Raw genomic sequence first — 24,663 nt, forward strand, 5'->3', positions numbered from 1 at the left:
ACTGTGTTGGTCTTCTCAAAGTACATCAAATACCATAAGAACAATAAGACCAACCATAACAATCTTTTATAGTCGCAAATAAGGTGGCTTGTGTTAACTCAACTCAACTTTATTTATAAAGCGCTTTAAGAACAGGCGTTGCTGTATACAAAGTGCTGTACATAAACATCAGTTTTGCAGTAAACAAGAACAAAGCAAACATTTTGAAGTGCGAACAAGTTTTGTTTTTGTTTTTTTAACAAGTAAATACATTTTACATCAGTAAATAAATAAGAAGTAGTGAATAAAGGGATAAATAAATACATAAATAAGTAGACTAAACATCAAACTCATACACACCACAAAACACTAAGAACAAGTCTCATGGTGCACCAAAAGCCAAAGAATATAGATGTGTTTTAAGACGTGTTTTAAAAAGAGGATAACGAGGGGGACTGCCTAATATTTAGTGGGAGGTTGTTCCAAAGGGAGGGACCGGCAACAGCAAAGGCTCGATCTCCTCTAAGCCTCCGCTTAGCCCTTGGTACCTCCAATTGTGTCTGGTCTGCTGACCTGAGGCACCGGGCAGGTGTGTAGGGGTGCAAGAGCTCGGCCAGATAAGGTGGGGCAAGACCATTGAGAGATTTGAAAACAAATAGAAGAATCTTAAAGTGGTTTATAAATAAAAAAATAAAAAAATCAGTTCAAGATTTTTTTAAAATCATTTGTGAGAACCACTCTCAAACAACATAAGGTAAAGAAAGTTGATCTACATCCATGCAAACCTCCCGCCGTGCACCTCCTTCTAGACGACACAGACCAATCATTAAACAGGAGTTCAGATCATCCAGAGGACATCTTATTAAAAATAAAATAATTTATGCCTCAAACAAAAACAACAATGGGATTGATGACTCCCACATTAAAGGTACACTCAGTATTATACAGTGGCATCTAGTGGTGAAATAATAAATCATTCGGAAAAAAAAAACAATTGTTTGTGTTAGTAGTATGTAAAAAGATATGTTGTATCGCATAAACGTACTTTTTTAAAATATAACGGTTACTCTAGAAATCGCAAATTATCTTACATGTCCGCGCCTCGCCTGCTAGTGTCTGCCATGTTTCGCCGCCATCTTTCTGCTACGGGTGCCGTCAAAGACAAATTTCAGCGCTCCATTTCTTAACGCGTTTTTGGAACGCACTTCCGGTTTGTATGGCGACCGCATGTCCACGAAGAAGAAGAGTTTCCGGTCCCCGAAGAGAGCATTATCAAGCATCACACTTACTTTGGGAATTTATTTTATTTCAGCGCGACAAAACAAGAGTTTATATTGTAGCCGCATTTGCCAGATGGAGAGAAATGAGGAACAGACTAGGTTTGGGACGTGCCGGTGCCTTCGACTGCTTTCTACTTGACCGGTAAGTAAGAGTACATTTGTGTTTACGTTTTGAGAGCGAGAGAAAAAGTATACTCCGTACTAATTAATACGATGTTCGTACCTTTGTTTTACGATCACTGTATCTGTTGATTAGCAACTCCGCACCACTCGAACGATTTCGTTATGTAGCTACTTGCTTTGAAAAAAAAAAAATAGATTCCCGCTGGCACGTTATATTTAGAGTAAATGCGCAAGTTATTGTGTAATGTAATGTAACTGTGATTTCGGAGGTATATTTGCCCATAACTTCAATGGAGAATCTAAAGCATAGTGTATTAGTGGAGGAGTTGAAAATTATTTCCGTTGTGGTTGGTGAAAATAGTGTTCTCGAAATTAATTTTCGGCAGGGAATAACTTTCTGGACTTAAACGCTGGCTGTACCGTAAGCACTGCTAGAGTCTGAACTCTCTCACTCAAGTGTGTACTGGTCCATTGTGTAATTGGGTGCACAAGAATTTACAGGCTGCCACGTTTTCCACGGAAATTCGACAAGCAAGCAGCCTTTGCATATTCTATGCAGTATGCAGTCAAGTTACTTTTATCTAGCTAATACAATGTTTTGGGCCCAAAAACTAAAGATCTTACCTCTATTTTGGGGGCTTTGTTGGAAAGTTGGTGACATATAGTAGTATCATCAATTATTCTATTTTATTTTATAATTGTGTTTTTGTTTGTGTCACACTAGATCAACAGCCAAACTTGAGGGGTTCCAGAACCATATTCTGATGTATACAAGCATTCATGCACCGTTTAAATACATCACCGACCTGCAAGAAAAAAAAATATCAAGGGGAGAGTCAGCAGCCATATTGGAATGCCCCGAATGAGGACACTTGAATGGAGGACCCCAGAAGGCTTCGGTGTTGTACCACCAGTATCTCCACCTACCATATCTGAGCTGCAACAAACTGAAGTCAGCCGACGTCTTGGTATGTCATTTACATATGGACGGCATTGCACACTACATGAACTTTTTGTGTGAAGCAATACGGAATGGTCACATGTACAAGCACCACTTGTTTTACACAGGACCTGCTGACCAGGTGTCTGAAGCCATGGAGTGACTCCTCCCTCACTTTCCTCAGCAAGCCTTTGAAGAATATGATATCATCGTTGGTGGGAACATGCCCTCACTCCATAACATGTACTTGTGCAGTCAAGGAGCATGTCAAACTTAATAAAACCAGCAAACATTGAAGTGACTTCATTTTTACTGCAGTCTGTTCACACAATCAATGGACAAGCCTTCCTTAATTTTGCCCCAATAACATCATAGAGTAGGCGAAAAGTAGTGTTACAGATCATACTGTGTTCGGGAGAGTTTGAGGAATGTTGCAATGTTAATGGGGGGCAATGTCAGCACACACACACAAAAAAAAAAAAAAAACATCATGGTATTGAGTTAATCAGATATTTTAGCTGTGTACAACACATACCTGCTCTGTAACACTACTTTTGGCCCAAACCTGTATGTCTATTTTCCATATTTTGAAATGCACAGCGTATTGGTAAAATTCTGGAACAACTGCAATTCATGTAGCTCATTATATTCTAACAGCATTTTTTTTTTTTTTTTAGTTAATATGTTCATTTCATGTAGACTTTTATTTTACTTTATTTTATTCATTCATTTTCATGTACTGTACCTTACATTCATTGGCCAATGAAGAATTCCTTGTCATTGCAAGCATTTATAATAATTCTCCAGGCTTTTGATGTTTTACATTTCTGGTCATGTAAAATAGTGTTAGGTTAGGTGTCGAATGAACACTGCATGTTGACGCCAAAGGAAATAGTATTTTTTTAGTTATTCAAAATGTACAAATTAACACACAACAACAATATACAAGTTATACAAACTACAACAACAAGTGTCAGACATGGACTAATTATATGCCAGGTAAAAAACCTTTGTATTGTCCTCAAGGATCTGGGAAAGTGTCACTTATTTGCTACAAGTCCACCAAGGTGCTGCAGTCTGGGATCCAGGTACAGGAAATCATGGTGGTGCTGATGTGGGATCCAGGTACAGGAAATCATGGTGGTGCTGATGTGGGATCCAGGTACAGGAAATCATGGTGGTGCTGATGTGTCAGCAATGTGTCAAAAAGTATTTCTTGGTGTCAGTCTATCAGCTGGACTTGGATATCTTCATGTTCCTCCATGGTCATTTCCTGTACGAGTCTCTGCAAGAAGGTAACAATTGTATGTCAGATGAGGTACCAAACAATGAACTGAAAGTCACTGAGCCAATGAAGTACATTATTACATGAGCAAGACTATTTGTGAAAGCCATGTAAATTCCTGCACATCGAAGTACAAGGAAGCTGTTGTATCTTAAATCAAAACTAATTAAGTTGCTTAGTGATATTTATTAGGTAAAATTGTTCAACATGGTGACAAATCGATATCTGAGTAAAGGGTTTCAAATGTTTTTGTAAGCAGCACTTTTCTGAGTGGTTAGTAGCAAGAAGACACGGGGGGGTTACGAGTCTGAGTTGCAGATGTGTCGTTCAGTTAACACCATTATTTTTGCACGATATACTAAACATATCAGCAAACGATGTAATCTAAATACCACATATTCCAAGCAAAGGTATGTTTTGAGCCATTCACATGCATGCTCGAATGGAATTATTTTTCCATGATGACATAATTGTACGTTACGAGGCACCGCGTTCTCTTCCTCGTCGTCTCTCTCGCCCCCTTTGAGATGGTCCACATGTCTATAAAACGCATAACATAACTGTGTGTTCTCTGTTGCATGGTTTAGTTGCACTAACAAATATGAACATAGATAGCCATTATCATTAGCTGACGTACAGTATTTCCAAACAATGCCGACAAAAATATTAATTCTGAAATTAAATGACTAAATCACAATTATTAGGGATCTGTACACTATGTCTAACAAATGCAATTCACTTACGTCATCACTCGAGGGAATACCAGAAGTTGTTTGCGTTCTGTTCCGGTGAAATTGGTGGTAGGCTGTTGAAGTAGGGTCTCTCTGGGACGCCGTAGTTCGTGTGCTTAAAATCATTGCATTATCTTGTTTGACCGATAGATGGCGGTCGTGAGCTACACACTGGGGCTTTAAGTATAACTAGACTGTGGAATTTTTTATTTATTTTTTTACAGTATATTCTGATACAGAATGTAAAAGTATGTTTTGAAGACCATTTACTGGACTATGTGCACCATCCATTTAAGATAGAAGTTATATTTAGGCAAAGCAACTTCATTTATATAACATATTTCATATATACATGGTAAGTCAATGTGCTTTGCACAGCACCAAAAAGCATTTACAACAGAACAGCTGAATACATTCGCAAAGCAAAGAGAACAAAAGTACCTTATTTAAAAAACAAAAACAAAACACTGTAGGTATGGGCGAGTACCGATACTAGGTATCCGTATCAGGCCAATAGCCAGCCTTATTCCAAGGTATCGGTACTGGTCTACCGACCAAAGATAAGCGGCTCTGAAAATGGATGGATATATTTTACTTGCATCAGCGGACACCCTTTTTTGGCCGTTTTACTATCAGGAACTAGAAATAACCGTAGAATCTAAAATTTCTATTGATTTAATGCAATTTTAACAAAAAACACTATAGTAAGAGTGTCTTTTGGGGGGAAATTTATCGTATCGGTATTGATGATTGCTCAAGAGTTGAGTATCCATACTGGTATCGGTCTGAAAAAAGTGGTATTTAAAATCCCTAGTACATTGACAGCATTTAAACACATTTATAAACAACATATTTACAGATATTTAAAAGTAAAAGAAAAGAAAGAATTTAAAACACCGTACAGTGAAGTTAATTTTAAAAATGGTTCTTGGCAGATTTGAGTTTTCTTAGCTGCCTCAGCCTATGCTAGGCCTTTTTGATGAGGTACTGGTAATTAATGGTCAGATGAGCTCCCACTTTAAGTCCCATGTGATGCTGGTGCCCAGGAAGCAGAGGGTGTCCATAATATAGATATACAAGTCTGTGAGGGTCAGGAGGCACTATCCTGAAGTTCATAATCATCTCCTTTGTTTTCTGGTTGTTGTGGTTGGCCCGACCTCCTGTAGGCAGACTCATCACCATCTGAGATAAGACCAATGAGGGTGGTGGTATTCACAAAAATGATAGTTTGACGGACTGATGGCTGAAGGTGGAGAAGTTGGTGTTTAGGGAGCATACAAAATACACTGCCTGGAGAGGCTTCAGTGCCATTGGTCCTTGTGTCCATGATAGTCTTTCCGTCGGTCATGTTGAGCTGGAAGGATGGAGTTTAAGCCAGACTGTAATTTAACATGATCCTGGTGCACTTTCTGATGGGATCTAGAAGTTGCTCGATGATGTTGTTGAGACTTGTGTGGTTAACAACATGAAACACAGACTTCCTCAGCAAAACCAGTTGTGTTGGTAACAATGCTTTGCAACACACACTTTCTGCATACCTACATGCTGCATGTAGACAGACCCAGATTACAGGTTACAGATATACACTCATGAATGAAAGAAAGAAAAAAACTAAATGGGAAGTTGTAAACAGTGAAAACTAAAAGTTAGAATGCTGTCAATATCAATACCTTCACAGCAAGTCAGATATGGACTAAAGCGATTAGAGGGACAGAAACGGATATCTAAATTGGTCCTGCACTAAGCTTAAGCACTGGTGCGGACCAAATTAAGAAAAGTTACCAGTTAGGTTACAGTTGCTGGTTGGATTAGGAATGATCGGTAACAAGTCACTTAATTCCAATTTAGATTATCATGTGTTTTTACTGACATCAGAACTCATTAGCACGTCAACCCCGTAATAACCTGCACCCAAACCATATTCCTCAAGTCAATGATTATTTTGCACAGCGTCAAGTTTCACAGTGTGTCCCACAAAGTGTAATGGCTGATCTGAAATATACTATCACAGAGGATTAACCGCTAAAGAATTGTATATGAAAGAGGAAAATGAACATCGGTTCAATGTGGAAGAATGCTGTTTCATAAGATGGTAAAGTGAGTTACATGACATTATAGTTCCTCTATTTTGTTCTGCTTAGCTGATTAATTCATAGTAGTGAAACTGACACTTGCTTTCTTGTTTTGCTCCAGTGCTTTTGAACTTAAAGGGATCGTTCGGCTTTTTTAACATGAATCTCAATTTCATCCTCACCTTCAGTGTGTGCGATCATCACTGACTTATACCCCTGACAGCGTTCTGTGACACGAGTTCTGGTCCGGTGTTGGATGAGAGGAAAATAGTCCAGCAAGCTGGCTGGGGTCTTGGAAATAAAGCGTTTTTCTTCTAAAAACAATTTGTGTTCAAAAGCGTGATACATTTGCATCACAATACTCCTTTTTTGAAAAAAAGTCAGACGCTATTACCGCCTGTACTACTTTTCTGTTTGTTCGTATCACTGCGCGGCGCATCGCATGCAGCTGATAGACGCGCACTAATCTAGAAGTTGTCTTTTCGAAGGCGGAAGGATCAGCTGGCTGCAGTGCGTCGATTAGCTGTCTACAGGGCGACGCGCAGTGATACGAACAAACAGAAAAGTAGTGGCTGGCGGTAATGGCGTCTGACTTTTTTCAGAAAAGGAGTATTGTGATTCAATGTATCACGCTTTTGAACACAAATTGTTTTTAGAAGAAAAACGCTTTATTTCCGAGACCCCAGCCAGCTTGCTGGACTATTTTCCTCTCGTCCAACACCGGACCAGAACTCGTGTCACAGAACGCTCTCAGGGGTAAGTCAGTGCTGATCGCACACACTGGACGTGAGGATGAAATTGAGATTCATGTCAAAAAATCCGAACGATCCCTCTAAGCCTTTGTTTGTTTGTTTGTTTGAATTACATAAGGTCCACATAAACGTTGCAGGGCTGTGATAAGACAGACATCAGATTAAGAAGACCTTGCATCTATTGAAATCAAGAACATCTTGTAGAATGGCATTCAAATACACCAACCCAATAATATAGTGGTTGAGAGGTACAAACAACAAATTTAAAAGCTTTGCAATACTCCTTCCACAAAACAAAATCATTGATTTAATAAAATTAAGTTTACTATCAACTGACAAAATATTTTACAAACTCCCGAAAATGTACACATTTGTAGGGCTGGACAATAAATCAAATGAATTTGATTTATCGTCATTTTAAAAATCAAATTGCTGCAAATTAGCTAAATCCTGAAATCAAGGTGCATATACATATTAAATACACTCTTTTCTTCTGGTTTGATAAAATGTGTTCTTTAGTTCTGTCATATCAAAACTTGATTGTGAGTTGTAATTTTACAGAAGTGGCAGAATTATGGATGGGTTGTTTACAATATGCACTAACTACTTAATTGTGGCATTTAAAGTAAGTTATGCACAAGATAATATTTTTTTTGTACAAGCTGTGAATGTAAAGTTTACGCTAAAATTGATTTAAAATCAGTATACGTTATTGTCTGAACATTTTGCACAGGATTTATTTTTGAATGAAACCTTTAAATAAATGTTTGTTGGGCTTATTATTTTGATTAAAATCATAATCGCCCAGAACGAAATAAAAACTTTGATTTTTATTTTTTGGCAGTATTGCCCAGTCCTCGACGAAGGTAACAGAAAGGCTTGAAAGTGAAACTGAAAGCGATTGTCCAGTTAAAAGGGCATAACCAAAATACTGGCATGTTTTATAATACCACATCAAAGAACACCAACATTTGCATTACAATGGTGATATGAGTAATCCTCATATAGTTTTGAGGTACGAGCCGTTGTCCTATCTTGATCTTTGACTTGGGAGCGTAAAAACTGAGACAAGCGCTGTATAGTGGCACTGAACTCAATTCACAACAAGCAGTTTGGCAGAGAGTAGGGGTGTTAATAAAAAATTAAATAAAATAAATAAATAAATAAAAAATCGATTCAGCACTATATCGCGTTAACGCGATATTACAGCTCGCAATTCTCGAATCGATTCAAACGGCAGCCGAATCAATTTTTAAACATTTGTTTTTAATGGAAAAAATATTCAACAAAACGTCTTACTTAAAGGTTAGGATTCGCACTTTAAGCATGGAAGAATGTTATATTAATGGAACATTAAGCCTTAATATTTTATTTCAATGCTATTCAAACATGAAACAGATTACAATTTGTTTGTTAAATACAATGGCTCACAGTTATAAGACTAAAGCTTCAGATAAATGAATAATACATTTTCATACAAATCTTACAGTGTACATGTACAAGTTTACTGAATAGTATTTTTGAAATTTGAGTGAAAAAAATCGCAACAATCGACTTACAAATTCGTATCGGGATTAATCGGTGTCGAATTTAATCGTGACCTATGAATCGTGATACGAATCGAATCGTCAGGCACTAGGCAATTCACACCCCTAGCAGATAGTGAACAATTCTGCAAAAAAAAAAAAAAAGGCTTCAAGCTCTTTAATATAACTCCCAGTGGAAGTTTATTGTCAAAATAAACAAAAATAAGAGAATTATACCTTGCGTATATAAAACAACCACATTTGCCTTAAAGTCTGCTATCTTAATGCTAAGTTGCTAACACAATAGAACGCCAAAGAGAAGCGAACGAATATTTTCCATGTGGCGGAGTTATAATGCTTAAGGTTTAGAATATGCCCTGCGATTGGCTAGCAACCAGTCCAGGGTGAACCTCGCCTACTGCCCAAAGCCAGCTGGAATAGGCTCCAGCACCCCCTGCGACCCTTATGAGGAATAAGCGGTCAAGAAAATGGATGGATGGTGGTTTAGAATATTTGAACACAAATGGTGAAACAACACATGCAGACAGATAACATAACAAAACTCAGTAATGTATGCTTAATCTTCTGCAAAAAAAAAGAAAAAAAAAGATTATTATTAAAAAGTCAAACTCGTGAAACGCTTCATCTATTTCTGCAGGACTACATTACCAACACACACACCCCTCTCATGTCACTTCATTTCAGCCACCATACATTAACGCTAAGGCTGATTTAGAGTTCAGTCTTTCCATGCTCTACATAATGAAATTACTATTTAGGCATTGAAGCATTTTTTTTAAATTATTTTTATTACAACCGGCTGAGTCATACAGCCAAAAGTGTAATAAAATACAGAGGTTTTGAAAAAAACAACAACAACTAATTATCAGGTTAGTGTTGTCTGTTTTTATACCAACTCTAATAAGGCTGTATGTGAACTACAGTCAAGACAACACTGAATGGGTGAACTCATAAATCGCTCGCCGCTTGTCGGAGTCGTTTGTTTTCAACGCGATTGCTCTAATTACTATCAATTGTGACTGCTAAGGCTAGCTACTGAAATGGTAACTTAAAATGTGGCTAGCCTGATTTGCCTCCAAATCAAATGTGATTTGCCCAACGAAGCACCTGAAGTCAAAACCAGAGGCCAAATAAGCAAGCGGAGTTCCGTTTTATAATGCGCTATTTGAACAGCAGCCGTGGCTCCGACATATCAATGGGAACGTACTTCATGAATGAAATGATCCGTAGCTAGTAGCCGCAGCTAGCACACCACCGCTAACTTGACGTTAACCAGCAGCCGGCAGAAGCAGCCGATGAACAGGCTGTCCGTGCCACCGACAGGAGATAGTACGCCGCGCCCCTCCGGCTTTGCCTCTCGCTACTGCTAGCTTGTTCCCCGCGGTCACTCGCTCGGTCCGAGAGAGAAAATATATCAGCTCCAAGGCCAGACTTACATATTTTACCACGCAGGCTCTGTAGAATCCGAATCCTCGCGTCGTCCTCTTCCGCCATGGTGAGAGCTGACCGTTGTCACTGCTCCGGTGTATTCAGCACCGCTTTATCATATCCGTTTATGAATGCAGGCAGGCAGAGTGGGAGAGAACCAGCCCTTCTGCCGCGTTACGTCAGGCTCCCTACAGCATGCACACTAGCTGCTACCTTTTGGAAGAGAGAAGTTCCCAACGAGCAGCGAGAGGAGCCAGTACAGTGTAATGACACCTCCTCCGATGCTTTTAGATGTAAAACAGCCCCGATTGAATGTCTGTCAATATATCTGAAGGCAAGATGCGACCAAGGATGGGACAAGCCCAAAGGCGCAACAACATGGTAGCTAATACTTGTGACAATTCGGGTGTTTTATGACTGTATGTAAACTATGCGATCATTAATTTTAAAACATTTAGCTTGTTAACAAACTCAGTTATACGGATACATGGTTTTACATAGCACGTTTTGTTGCTTGGTCACACTAATCAGGGGTCATCAACATGGTGCCTGCAGGAAACAAGGGTCATATAAATAACCTGTGGCTGTGGGCCTGTTCAAAATTAGTTCACCGGTGTTGGGACATTGTGATTTCCTAGGGATGTTATAGAAGTAATAATTAAAAATTTGTTAACAGTTGCAGAGATATAAATGTAAGTAAGTAAGTAACCATTATTTGTGTAGCGCTTTTCACAGATACAAAGTCACAACTGAGACTATTAATATTGTTGAAGAAGCTGTTGTGCCCATTGTGCTCTCACCCGTTTTGCTTTAGTGCTTGCATATTGATATTTCTTTCCTACTTTTTTGGTCGTTATTTAAACCATCCATAAAATAAAGGAAGAATCTGTGTATAGGTACAGAACACTTGTGAGAGAAATGACATTTCACACAAACATACAGAGGAAACAAAACATCAAATGAAAGCAAGAAATGGTAACGTAAAACAGCCCATGATTATGATATATGTAATAATTACCCATGTAGAGATACAGCACATGTTAAAAAAAGAAAGAAGTATGACTCTTTCTTTTCGTACCTCTTTAATCTCCATTGGATCGTCAATAAATCAAAAGTTCTTCATCATTTTCTTATACCATTATACAGCATATCCAATGTTCAATATATTGCAGGCAGTACAATTTCCTATCCGCTAAAATATTTTGGTAGCATAGTATACTATTAGTATGTATAGTACAGTATAGTATTTGACTTAACTGCAGGATAGTTAATAAGCCTACCACCCTGCCTTATACTAATTATCAATAATGATGAATGCACTCGTTAATAACATTATACATGGGCTTAACAGGTTAAAACTGAGAGAACATGATCAGTGTCTTGAATGAATATAATTTTTTAAGGTAAAGGCAATCTGAACAAATGTGTTATTTCAGAAGTGTGTAGCTGTTAGCTTTTCACATTAATCAGTACCCAAGAAGTAGCTCTCTGTTCTCTGCATTAGATGTTCGCCCCACTTTAATCATAACTCGTGACAATGCTATTTAAAAAATTTGGTGCCGTGTCCCTGGTGCCAGAAGGAACAGGAAGGTAGACAGCACACTAAGAAAATTACACCAAAAGCAGAACTTTAATTATACATAGCAATCATAATTTCAATTGAATCACTTCTCTATATTAAATATAAAATACATATTGGAAAGACAGAAAAATAGTGGCATCTGGTGGATGAGTTATATACAAGCAGGCCACACATACAGGTATGTTTTCAAACGTGTTTTTTTACATTATTACACTTATTAAATATTTAAGACATCATGCAGAATTATAGTTATTGCATACTTAAAGTTGTGTGTATTGGAACGGTCAAATTACCAATTTCCCCTTTCCTTTATGTCTAGATTTTAAAAATGTTCCCTACAGAAAATAATGTAAACGATGTGTGCCATCATAAAAATCTTTATGATCTCTTTACCGGTTTTATAGGAAATTCTTACAAAAAAAGAAAAAAAAAAAGTACAATCACCTTCTGAATCTGCATGTCAGGACACAGTGACTAACATGCAGAGGGAAAACGTTTCCTTCTGACTCTATACACATCTTGTATTAGTTGTTGTAGTCTTTTATTTTTGTAGATTTTGCCAAATTGAAGTAAGTAATCAGAACAGAGACATATGCACAGATTACAGAACTGCATTTGATGCTGCTACGTCACATCAAGTTCAATTTCCTGTTGTATGGTTATTAACATATAGTCTTCCTCCTCCTTGGGGAAAATAAAAATTAAACTTCTGTCAACCCATCCCCCATAAAGTTAATCCTTATTAATGAGATATGCGAACATCTTGCAGGACAGGCATGATGGTGGACCTCCAGGTTTTTGTGTGACTTCTAAAGCTGTTCCACGATTCACTACAGTACTGTAAATTATCTAAAAAAATAAAAATAAAAAAAAATCATCAAAACGTGTACAGCAAACCTTCATACGGACAAGAACATGATAATATTCTATTACATCAAATTCCACAAAAAAAGGAAAGCAAGCATCAAGTTTTATTATACAAACCTATATGAGCACCAAAACAAAGTCAACTTTAATTAATAATATAGGAAGCTACAGCTACATTTTTATTTAGTCTGCTTACAAAAAGGGCAGCCAGATATGACCTAAAGTGCAACAAACTTAACAAGGAGATTGTAATACTGTATTCAAGATCGACACCACTAGAGTGCACCAAGTTAGTATGATATACACAAACACCCACTGTAACTTATTGCAAATGAACACCAGTGGTTTGTTCTTGTGAGGTGCAAGGCTGAATTGGAGGCAATGTGGCAGCAGTGATTTGAACACCATGACTGTTGTCTGTTTTTAATACAGATCTGTCAACAAATTCAGTGGGTTCCTCTTTGGCTTGTGCCCCACTCTCATATCAAAGTTGCTATTATTTCACTTTAAACAATTTTCTGATTTTGCTTACCAAAAGGAGGTGGTAACCACCTTTATATTTGGGGGGTTACTTACAGTATTTTTGTGAAGATTTCTTCTTTCAATTAATATATGGCATTGGTCAGTGGTTACTAAACAATGAGAAATCATTTAATTTCTGTAACTCGGCAAACAGACAACAGGATGTAACTGTTTAATACATGAATATTTTTATTTAAATTTTATATGGTTTATATAAACAATATAAACACAATAATATAATAAACACAACAAATTTAGTAGTTTAATGGTGCTGTGTCTTCAAAACCAAAAGGATTACATATTCCATCGGTTTGTAAATAAATTATTGTAAGTTGTAATAGAGTATGAGAGTATAAAGTGCAACCCACTATGTTCATTTATAATGGCATGGGAGTCCAACAAATTTGACATTTTTCCTACATACATTTAAACATTGCCGTCAATTTTAAAATGGATCAAATTCATCTCCACAAAAAGAAAACCTTTCAAAAACACCTACTTTCGGGAAACACCTAATTTTTGGGGGTCTTGCAGCCAGCTCACATTATCTGCTTTAAAAGTGACGCATAAACAATAAAATAAAGTCTGTCCAAAGGTCTTCACAACCTATATAAATTACTTTGTACATTATAAAGTCACTTTTTTTCTTTTACTACAGGACACAATTCCAGCAGAAGTTAGACCTTAATATTCAGTGCGTTCTTTAGAAGCAATTTGTTAAGCTCTGCTGCAGACATTACAAGTTTATTATATTTACTACTCACAGCAGTGTCTAGAACTTTTTTCTCTCACCTTCTGTAGATTTCCATGGTTAATGGTCTTTACAAAAATGTTTCATCTTTACATATCCTTTTCTCTGGCTTGTGTACAGAAATGTGGTTGTCTTTTAAGTCCAAGGCATTCTTTGTAGACAGTTTGCTGGACTTTGCATGATCATTTGCGCTGCTGATTTCCAAACTGTCCTTGTGCCTATTAGCGTCTCTCTTTTGAGCGTATGATTTTAAAGCTAGATCTAAAGAATGTGGTGGTTTGATTATTTTTTTCATTTTATGCTTCATCTTGTGTTTTTTTGTGGGTGATGTCAAAGTAAGGTGTGCCTCATTCTCAGTCTGGGGTGATGAAGAGCTTTTAATGTGTGTGTATGTAATGTCCTGATGTGGAGTCAAAGTCATCAACTCTGTGGTATCCTCAGTTTTAGGCTTCTTAATGGAGAAATGTCCTCCTTCCTCACATTGCACATCAGAACTTTCTTGATTGTCATCCTCCTCTGTTTTGATGCAGTCTTTTTTGTTTTCCGCACTGAAGTTATCCATGTACTCCAAACATGGTTGGATGCTGTAATTACTTCCACCTATCTCCTGGTGCTTTTTCTCATGGCTCTTCTTGGTGGCAAGGTACAGAAACCGCTGGGGACAGAAAGAACAGCGGAACTTCTTCTCTGGGTTGGAGCTCCAGCTTGAATTATCAAAGCAGGAGCCATTTTCCATACAACTGTTGCAAATGTAATCATTACCATTAGGTGTCTCCCCTGGGGGGCCCTGTTTACCACAAGTGCGACAGAAATATGGGTGAGAACCAATGATGTGTGCTTTTAAACCCGTCTCAGTGATAAAAGTGCTATCGCAAATGTCACAGTTGTAGGGTGTCCTTGGGCTACAACTCCTGTTAAGACTACATTTCACATCTCCCCCACCTGAGATACTGTCTCCTGTTTGCCAACTGTCCAGTCGAGCCTCACTGGCACCGGTGTCAGTTCTAACCTTCTCATTGTACTCATGAAACAAAGCTCGCCTGTGCTTGAATCTCAGATTCTTTCTCTTCTTTTTAGCTTTGTAAGAATAGTAGGGACGCCAAAGCTCATCAGCCTTGTCACAATCATTGGGATCCTCACGAGTCTCAGATATTAAACCTGAAATGCCTGGTCTGAAGCGGAGCCTGGGGCTCTCCAATTTGTCATCCAGATGGAGTTGACTTTGGCTCCCCTCTTCCCCTAGTTTTCGCATTTCTCTCTTTTTCCTTCTTGGGAAGAGCTTGGACCCTTTGATTCTGCGGCGGATGATGGCTTCATCACCTATTTTTACAGTTATCTGGCATAATGGCATTGCATTACCATCTGCAGATGGACCCGGGCACACAGGTTTAGCAAAATAGGTTTGTGTCTTTGACCCCTCCGTTTTATCGAGACTCACTTTCTCAGAATTCGACTCAAGCATTTCCTTTGTCATTTTCTCAACTCTTTTTGCAGAAGCAGATAACTCACTGAGCTTTTCAACAGTGCTCAGTGAGTTTAGGAATGTCACATTTTGACTCCTGTCATGTGAGTTAATTACATCAAGAGGGCTACCTTTTTTATCCATGGGACAATTCTCTGGGTTAGATTTAGGGAGTGCACAGTCAAAGTCAATGAAATTTGAACTCTGCTCACCATCTTTCCTTGTTGCTCGCTGGTGATAGCTGTGGTGCAAACTTTGGTCTATATCTTTATGACAGGGCTTGTCAAAGCTGATGCGGGGCATGACAGGAGCCACCATCGTTGTTGTTGCCATGAAAGTCAAAGGCAATGAACCACCATCAGGGCAGCTGCTCAGACTATTTCCCTCAAACTGAGAGCAGAGAGGATTGCTGTCAAGTGGGCCTTGATAGTCTGTTTCATCACCCTCCGAATATGTCTGACTGTATGTCTTATATCGTCGTTTCCTAAACTTCATAGGCAGGAGCCTATACAGCTTAATTGGATAAACACTGGCTTTCAGACCACCATTGGCAGATTTCCGCTTAATGGCTAGTGTGGGATCAATCCCGTGAAAAGACTTCTGATGGTTTTTTAAGATATAATATGTCATGAATGTTTCCAGGCAGAAAATGCACTGGTAACGGCGTTCGCCTGTGTGCCAGATTTCATGCTTGGTACGGTACTCTGCCAATGCAAACACTTTATTACAGTAATGACAGGGATAAGCCCTCTGCCAGGAATGTACATTTTCGTGCCGCTTCAGACTGGAAAGTGTTATATACACCCGTTTACATACACTGCAGTTGTATCTTCTCTGACTGACACCTAACCTTTTCTTATTTTCATCTTTTGGGGTCTCTAATTGATCTACAAGAAGGGGGTCAGTCACAGGGTGGTCATCAGGAAACTCTGTTTTGATGGTCTCCTCGCTCAAAATGCTAACTGAATCGAGATCCCCTTCTTTGACAGTCACGACTCTGGAATCTTGTTCAGACTTTCCCCTCACAGCCTTAGGACAGTTTTGCTCATGGTTGCGCAGCCGTTTTAGATGGATAAATTTTTTGTCACAAAACTTGCAAAACAAATGACTACCAGAACACTTTTTATGTACCTTGGAGTGAATTGCAAGGAGAGATTCACTTCTAAATATCTCTGGACAGTGTTTACATCCATAGATTGAGAGGTTGTCCTCTGATTGAGGAGGAAGTGTCAAAGGACTTGAAGCTAACTGGACATGGCTGTTAGAAAAAGGAGTAATTGCATCAATGGGGTTGTCTCGCTCATTCTGTGGAAAGGGTGTATGTACAGTAGTCGCTCCCTCGGCTACGATTGGGGTTAACGTATTATTTTTTTCTGTGTGTGGTTCAGTATTTGTTGGAAATGTATTTCGAAACAAATCACCTCTAAGCCTGTGGCGCTTTTTGAGTGGGCCTGAGTTCCGGTAAGTACTTTGCTTTGGTTGTAATGCTGCTGACTTAGACACCTTCTTGGTGTCCCATTGAGTCAGATGACCTTTTTCTTCTGGTACTTGGTTCACAGCATATGAGTGGTCTAAAAAGGTGTGAGTTGTTTCATTGATCCCATCAAGGCAGGAGGATATTGAGCAACTTGCTGGGAGATAGCCCTCATCTGGTGACTGCCTACCCTCTTCCAGGGGGGTGAACGGATTGTTCCCAGCACACACCTGAGTGATAGAGAAGGCATTGGTGATTCGTGGTCCTCTAGTACCATCAGTCTCCTCAGGTCTGGTGGCCTCCTTCTTGTTTTTTTTCAGCACACCGGCTGTGCTCCACTCTGTGGATTTAACACAGTCCGGGTGGTTTTGATTCTTGTCATGTTTCTCTCGCCCTGCAAGCTTCTCTAAAAAGGGAATACCAAGAATTTTCCCTGCTGCTATTAGCTCCTTCTTTTCCTCGGCACAAGTCAATGTCACCTTTGAGGAGTAGATAAAGTTGAGGACGCAGGCAAAAACTTCGGACTTAAGGTCCATCAGTTCCAGCACACGGCTTGAACTCCACGTGTCATTTGTCAGAGCATTCTTGAAGTAGCCACTGCAAGCTGCCAGGATGTTCTTGTGGGCACGGAACTTCACATCCTCCACTACAATAGTCACATCACAGAAAAGGCCTTGTGAGCGTTGCTCATTGAGCTTGCTGAGCACGGTGTGAGGGTGAAAACTATCCATCAGGTTCTAAGTGAAGCAACAAATCCCAGCCATCTAAACAAAAAGAACAAATTACATTAGTGATACATTTTAAATATGAAAATAATAAATTCACAACAATATAACCCTTGACAACATTTTGCTCATGTCACAACACTAGATGGCAGCAACGACCGGGCAGATAGCATCTGTGCCAGCAATGTCACCATTCTTTTGTAAATCATTCACTATTTGTAATGGCCAAACACTATTCCTATTTAGCACGAGTGAAATTTGGTCCCGTTTATTTGTTTTCATATATAAAGCTTGGTACAGCTTGTGTCGGGTAGATTTGGAATTTCTGTGCAATATTAATAATCCAAAAACTCCAGAGATAATCAACAAATCAAAATATGGCTGTGACCTAGTTTAAAAACAAACAAAAAACACTCATGGCGGTGTGCTCTATAATCAGTTTTCACTGTCTAAATGTGTGGAACTGATTGCAAAGCAGAATTTGTATGAAGACAAAGGAAGTTGCAGTTGATTCACTGTCGCTTTAAAAGGAGGATTAATCACAGGGTGAAGTTGTTAATACATGTGGTCAACCCATGTTAGAGACGCTGGTCTGACACTTGTACTACTTTCTTTTGGGCAAACATCTTGATCATCACATTCACATGTAGCTACTGTATTACATTTTGTCTCAACTTGGTCACCATTTTTAAACACCCATATTGCTGGAAATACAACCAGCCAGCTTCCTTGTCCACTTTCTCCAATAGGCCTTTGTTGTTATAGCAACCGACTATTAGATGGTGAGTATTGGGATAATGCTGGATTGCAAGCATGATCTATTGTTGTCAATTTTCTCTACAAATACGTGGTTTCGAGAACCCCAAATTTACAGTACAATAATCTTGGTATTTCTTACTTTATCTGCAACGGACATCCTACCAAATGACATCACAGCGTCTGATGCATCGTGTGTAATAGCTTGTGTCTGCGCTTGGTAACTTTCAACTTCACATTTTAAGGTTGCCATAAAATGATTAATTAAAAAAATGAATTAAAAGGTTTGGATACAAATCTTTGATCCCAAAGGTTAAGCTGAAATTTTACATCCATTCTTAGAGCTCATAAATTCACAACACCTAACGACATTTGAATTCTCAAGGGAATTTTTCCATATCACTAATAACATCTTATAAAATCCACTCCACCCCAAACTAAGAAATGTCTACAGTATATACTATCTTCTTAAACAAAACAGCTAAAAACATTAACGAAGCTTATGCCATACACCTCTAAAGTGTACTTCAATAACAAATGTAAACTGAGATCAATCATGCAAAACATACCACCAACAAATGGAGGGCAACACATTGTCAGTTGTTTATGCATTTCAAACCTACCATACTTTACAAGAAGAAACTGTTTAGCGAGAATAAGACTCGGGTTTTAGTTTTCTAGTCGGTGAAACGCAGGGGCTGTAAAAAGCAGTCTTTTCAAACATCTTTGCTCCTTTCCTTTTCTGTGTGATGATGACTCCTCCAGCTTCCTTGTCCTCAGCCTCTATCTGTGCATCCCAAGTCCAAAAGTGGCTCTGCTCTGCTGTTCTCGTCTCAGACTGTTCATTTTCTGTCCTTCCGCAACGTGTAGCTATACTGGAGGATGGGCTCGCCTTTGTGCTAGCTGGGCAACCGAAATGCAGGAAACGGCAACTTTTATCAAGCATAGCAGAGGATTGTCGAGAACTGTGCGATGCTGGGAGCTACATCACACGAGCTCGGTGCCTGATACAAGAGTCGGAGCAAATACATCACTGGTAGCAGGAGTACTCTGCTATACATAAACACATCTTCAATCCCCCACAGATACCAGACCAGCTATACAGTTGCAAGCCAATGCTGAGAAAAAATAATATTACGCATGGTTATCTCACCCGGTGTAACAATTTGTTACACACAAGCCTTCCTTTGCCTGTGCTTATATGGAAGCAGTGGTTGCTAATGCAGAACCGGAGAGAAGATGGCGGCAACAGTATTCCTAATTTCTGGAAAGAACAGACTGCTCCAAATGTTTTTACTCACAATTTGAATGAGCATGGCAACTGAGTGCTTGGGGTAAAACAGTTCTGACACTGGTGTGATATTTGCCGACATAGAGACTGTTCATTGATGCACAAGCAGCAGATGCGTCAGCACTGCAGACGAGGGGGGAGGGGCTGAAGCTGAACCCACTATGGCATGAAAACAGGACTTTTATTTCCACAACTCGGTGTGGAAGGGGGTGTCAAATGACATTGTATTTCATCTCTTCAATATGGCTAAGCAACTCTGACCTTTTAAAATCTACTGGACATAAAAAGAAACCAGCATGTGTCAAACAGAGACTGATCACACACATTCATACTGTTCTACTGTTCAGAAATTACAGATGCATCGTAAATACAGCTGAACACAGGACACACATAAGTACACTAGTTTGTGCTTTTTCACCGTATGGTAGCTATACTCACTTCACCACGACTCTACTTGATAATGGTGCTTTTACAGTGGAATAACCTGGTGCTACGAAGTAGTATTCCTAATCTATCCGAGGCTCCAAATGTGCCGATAGAATACTGTTAACCACTGCTACTTGCTAATTGATTTGTCATTGCCAGGTCATTTGAACATTTTTGAATCCACGGGTAGAAATCACAACAATAAACACACACTAATGTTAACTTAACCTGGCATATCTTTGGAAACTGTAGTATTATATTCTACAGTTCAGAGGACTTTGCTGCAGTGGTCAGTTGTCTTACTGTCCTTCATCTCCTCGCCAGTGAAATGTGTATTTTTAAAGTAGCTAGCGAAATACCAGGAAGTAAATAAACAACACGACTACGGCTGGGTATTGCCGCCAACCTCACGATACAATACGTATCACGATACAGGGGTCACGATACGATACGTATCGCGATACATATGTATCCCAATACATGATCTTCAAGGCGATATGTATCCCGATATTTTACATGAATTTACTTGCATTTTATAATAACAGTCATATGTATACCTAAAGGATATGTTTATTATGCTGGATGACAAAAAATTTTTTTGTTTGTAGCTCTTCTGGTTTACCACCAAGCGGCATGCCTGGTCTAAATGTGCACGCACATTTAGAGAGCAGAGCAGGGGGCAGTTTTCACAGACACACCAGGAAAATTTATTAATAGGCATGAGCCGATATGAGCAAAAATATCAAAGTATTAAAATTACAGCTCTAAAATGTGCTTATTTGAAATATTTGGGGGAATAAAAACAGCATTTTTTTTATGTAATACATTTCATTTTGTTTTTTAAATCAAAATATAGAAAAATTGGTACATTGAGACACGTGCAATGTTAAGTTTATAAGTAAATAAATGTTATTCTTCCTCTGCTTTAATTTTTCTTAGCAAGACAGTGTCCATTCACTGATGAGCTATTTTTGCATTAATTGAAGGCAAATTAACTTCAAAGACGCTGCTGGTTTTTACTTTTTAGGTACAATGCAAGCCGCAAAGGCAAACATTAACTGCCTATTTAAAGTTAACGAGCAATATCGATTCTGACGCCTGCGTATCGATACGTGTATTGTAATGAGGCCCGCAACGATATATTGCCGTATCGATTTTTTGAGCACACCACTAAACACGACCCTTGTTCTCCTCCATTATTAATGTTAGTCTGTCTCATATGGGCTGATTTGCTCAATGCAATGTAGTTTTGGTCGTTTCCTGTCATATAAGTGGAAAAATGAACCTTGAACCGAGGCAAGTAGAGCCACATATGGAAAGTTCCGAACATCCGGGCATTTCTGGTGTCTCCGCAATTCAACGTTTCCTTTACATGGTGAAAACAAACGACATACATTATTGTATTGTTTTTGCCTGTGACTATCATACAAACCAGGTAGATTGTTATAATTAGGGATGTTCGATACCACTTTTTTTCAGACCGATACTGATACTCAGACCCTCAGTACTCACCGATACCAACTGCCGATACCAGTAGTACATTTTGACAAATAAAAAATAAAAAAATCACTAAAAGATATTTTTAAACAAATATATTTCCTTTAATTTTGACCAAAAAAAAACAGCACAGTCACTCTTCAATAGTCTTAACGCTCAAAATAAAATAAAAAAGCTCTTTTAGTTTAAGATTCACAATTTTGAAGTATTTCCAAACCGGTGAAGTTTTGGTGAAAATCTGCTGCAAGCTAGCGCCAGTTAAAGGCAAGGAGGACTCACTTAACGTCTTCCCCCTCTGCCATCTGGTCGCTTGTACTCGTTTGCGTCACGAGTACTTGAGTACTTGAAAAAAGGCTGGTATCGGCCCGAAACTGATACCTGGTATCGGTACTCGCCCATCCCTAGTTATAATAGTCAAACATTTCATCACATTTTTAAATAAAAAATAATCCCCACAAGTCAAATTACAACCATCCAAAGTCCAATGTTTTTCAATGCCACCATTTTGCCTTGTGACGTAAGCTCAGAATTGACCATAGGCAAAGTGGTATTGTACAGTGAAGACCTCACTGGAATCTGCACCAAATTGCGTGAGGTTACAGGCTCAGCTGAAGTAGAATTTACATGAGGCAAGTGGCAGGATTAATGGAAGCAAACCTGTTTTTCAGGTGTTTTAAATTAAGTCAAATAAGTAACAGTCCTATTAGACCTTTTAACACCACTAGTTAGTAGGGGTTGCATATGTGGATGTTAGAGAATCTTGTTGTCGTGGTGTCGAATAGTGACGTTGCAGTGAGGTTTATGACTGGTGAGGCTCGGACTCTCCTGGAGTCGGATATAAAAATATGAATCCAAAATAGAAGAGTTGCTTATATTTCAATTTTGACCTTTAATGAAACATTTATTTTTAAATCTTTTAATTATTCGTCAATCACTTCCATACTGTTTAACAATGTGATACAAGAAAAGCAAAAGAATGTAAAAAGGTCAAGTTTATTGTTGTTGCTCGCAATGGCAATGTACTTTCTTGACTCCAGCGTCCACTTCGAGTCACTTTTCTGTCCTACAGAAAGACTAAATATTTCATACACGTTATATTACACAGATTGTTGAATGTCAGCGCGTGCAGTACATGTGTGATATAACACATACTGATATATAAAGGCAAAAAAAACAAAAAACTGTCTCTTGTGTGAAGACATCCGCTAACTGACGGCGTTGGCAATTCATGTGTTTCGCCACTGGAGGCACTCAAAGTACAATGCCTCTGTTCTCTTCTTGCCCGTGTATTTTATCAGGAACTACGCAAATTCAGCTTATTATTCATTTTAATGATAAAATCATTCAATACTTTGAGTCCTCATTTTAAACATGAGGTGCTTTATTACAAGTCAATTATTTGTTTTAATTATTCAAATTAGGTAGGGTTGTTTATAGCACTCTTCTCGGTGGTGTGTCAAATTTAGAACATGTTTATTTTCACTTTACAGCAGTGCTTATCATGATGTGCAATCACGCTTTATTCTAGTACAGTACTTAACAAAAAAAAAAAAAAAGTTCCTTGAGGTCTGGACCCCAAATTAATTTGAATGTTTTTGTTTCTCAAATTAATTTGTATGGTCTGTATTTTTATGATACTAAAAGCCTACTCTATCTGTGGCAGAGAGTAGAACATGTTTGAAAAAGCAGTTAGGGTTGGGCAGCTGGGCCTCACCTTCACTGACGAACCATTCACACTCTTCACACGCATCCCTGGGATCGCCCATGTCACCACAACACGCACACTGCATGAGTTGCTTACCCAAAGATGCAGAGAGGTTCTTGAATGTGCAGCCTAGGAAATCCCTGTGGCGGTTGAGGCCACTAAATTCTTGTTCTGGCTTCTGGTTCAAGCGTTCACCACCATCTTCCTTCACCGTTGTCTAGTAGCTGTCTGTGGGACAAACTGCTGGCACGGGATCCATGATTCTTGCATTTCCATGTATAGTTAGTAGCCTTGTGAGAGCTGCAACCACTGCTGCGTCACTCTGGTTGCATCACTGACCCACAAAGACAAGCTTGAGGCTGTGGATGAGGGGGGGGGGGGGGGGGGGGAACAAGCGGTACTTCACGATGCCATTCCAGCAAATGCAAATGCATAGGCCACCATTATGCCTCAGACTGAGGCCTAGTTACTTCTGTGGTATTCAGGAAATGCTGTGGCAGACAGATCTTTATTGTTATGTAATGAACATATTTTTTTGTCATCGGTGGGGCAGCTGAGAAGACAGTATCCGGTGTTTAGTCTAATAATAGACCAATACCTTCCAGTCAAATTCTGTGTGGTCATGTCAGAGAAATCATTCCAACATAGCAGGCTAACCTAGCATAACTTGACACTTGATGTGCTAGCTGTATTTAGACATACTGTACTCTACACTGTAAAATGACATCATCTTGATCATTACGTATAACACTACACAATGGAAGTTATAAAACAAGTGCATGCCTTACCTAATCATAATGATGTTTATAGATTGACAGGCGTTTTTTGTACCATCTGTTAAACTGGCGAGAAGGGTATCTTGTAGAAACAAAGAAAAAAAAAAGCACATGCTTACCTCTGTCTTCCGGTACCGTTGCTTGCCCGCGCAGGTTTCGGGTGATGTGTATCTTTTTCTGATGTGTCTGAAATGTCTGAAAAGAGGCCTGAAATGAGAAACAAAATGACAGCACTTGTTTTGCACACGTTACATACTAGAACCCCCGCCTCCTCGCGGCATCTGACGGGCGGGCAGTTTTCTTTGCCGTGTTGCGTCCCCTGCTGGCTGCTTGGGAGAATGAGACCGCAGTGCCGATTACTTCCAGCAGAGATCGCAAGAGCTGTTTACTGACGAACGTAAACTAGGAAGCAAGTGCGTCAATTGAGGGCTCCAGGTGGTGGAGTGGAACCGTCACCTGCCTTTGGTGCAGGTTGGCGCGGGTTCGCTCCTCCCCCTTGGAGACCCATGTGGCTTACATGACGTAAGCTTGTGTGTGAGTGGTGGTAATAAAAAATAATAATAAAGAAATAAGACCTTTGACCTTGTTACGAAGTCACACTCTTTGTTTAAATATTTTATTTAAAATGTTTAGAGTCATTCCAGCATTTGTAACAGATTAAATAATGTCTTGGGGTGATTTTATTTTTTTAA

General features: G+C 39.0%; 2 protein-coding genes and 1 long non-coding RNA gene across 4 annotated transcripts in view; 1 reads left to right on the plus strand and 2 right to left on the minus strand.

The window, feature by feature from the left end:
* Positions 1 to 10,658, minus strand: part of rasa2 (RAS p21 protein activator 2) — a 32,572-nt gene extending 21,914 nt beyond the window's left edge. Inside the window, exon 1 of the mRNA XM_077540259.1 lies at positions 10,146 to 10,658. Within this exon, the coding sequence (XP_077396385.1) occupies positions 10,146 to 10,203 (58 nt within the window). The 5' untranslated portion in view covers positions 10,204 to 10,658. The remainder of the gene's footprint in view (positions 1 to 10,145) is intronic.
* LOC144032821 (uncharacterized) lies at positions 971 to 4,225 on the plus strand. Of its 2 annotated transcripts, XR_013287805.1 has the most exons (4): positions 971 to 1,401; positions 2,107 to 2,350; positions 2,451 to 3,410; positions 3,448 to 4,225. It is a non-coding gene; the product is annotated as an uncharacterized LOC144032821 (long non-coding RNA). The 2 variants fall into 2 exon arrangements; XR_013287804.1 differs by having other exon boundaries at positions 2,451 to 4,225.
* A 1,591-nt stretch (positions 10,659 to 12,249) lies between the features above and the next one.
* zbtb38 (zinc finger and BTB domain containing 38) lies at positions 12,250 to 24,451 on the minus strand. Its single transcript, XM_077540258.1, has 3 exons — positions 24,091 to 24,451; positions 23,292 to 23,554; positions 12,250 to 17,559 (listed from the first exon to the last, which is right to left on the minus strand). The coding sequence occupies exon 3, from the start codon at positions 17,524 to 17,526 to the stop codon at positions 13,930 to 13,932; it is 3,597 nt and encodes a 1,198-aa protein (XP_077396384.1). The 5' UTR covers positions 17,527 to 17,559; positions 23,292 to 23,554; positions 24,091 to 24,451; the 3' UTR covers positions 12,250 to 13,929.
* Between the last annotated feature and the right edge of the window lie 212 nt (positions 24,452 to 24,663).

The sequence above is a fragment of the Festucalex cinctus genome, chromosome 13 (assembly GCF_051991245.1).
Source record: "Festucalex cinctus isolate MCC-2025b chromosome 13, RoL_Fcin_1.0, whole genome shotgun sequence".
Lineage (NCBI taxonomy): Eukaryota > Metazoa > Chordata > Actinopteri > Syngnathiformes > Syngnathidae > Festucalex > Festucalex cinctus.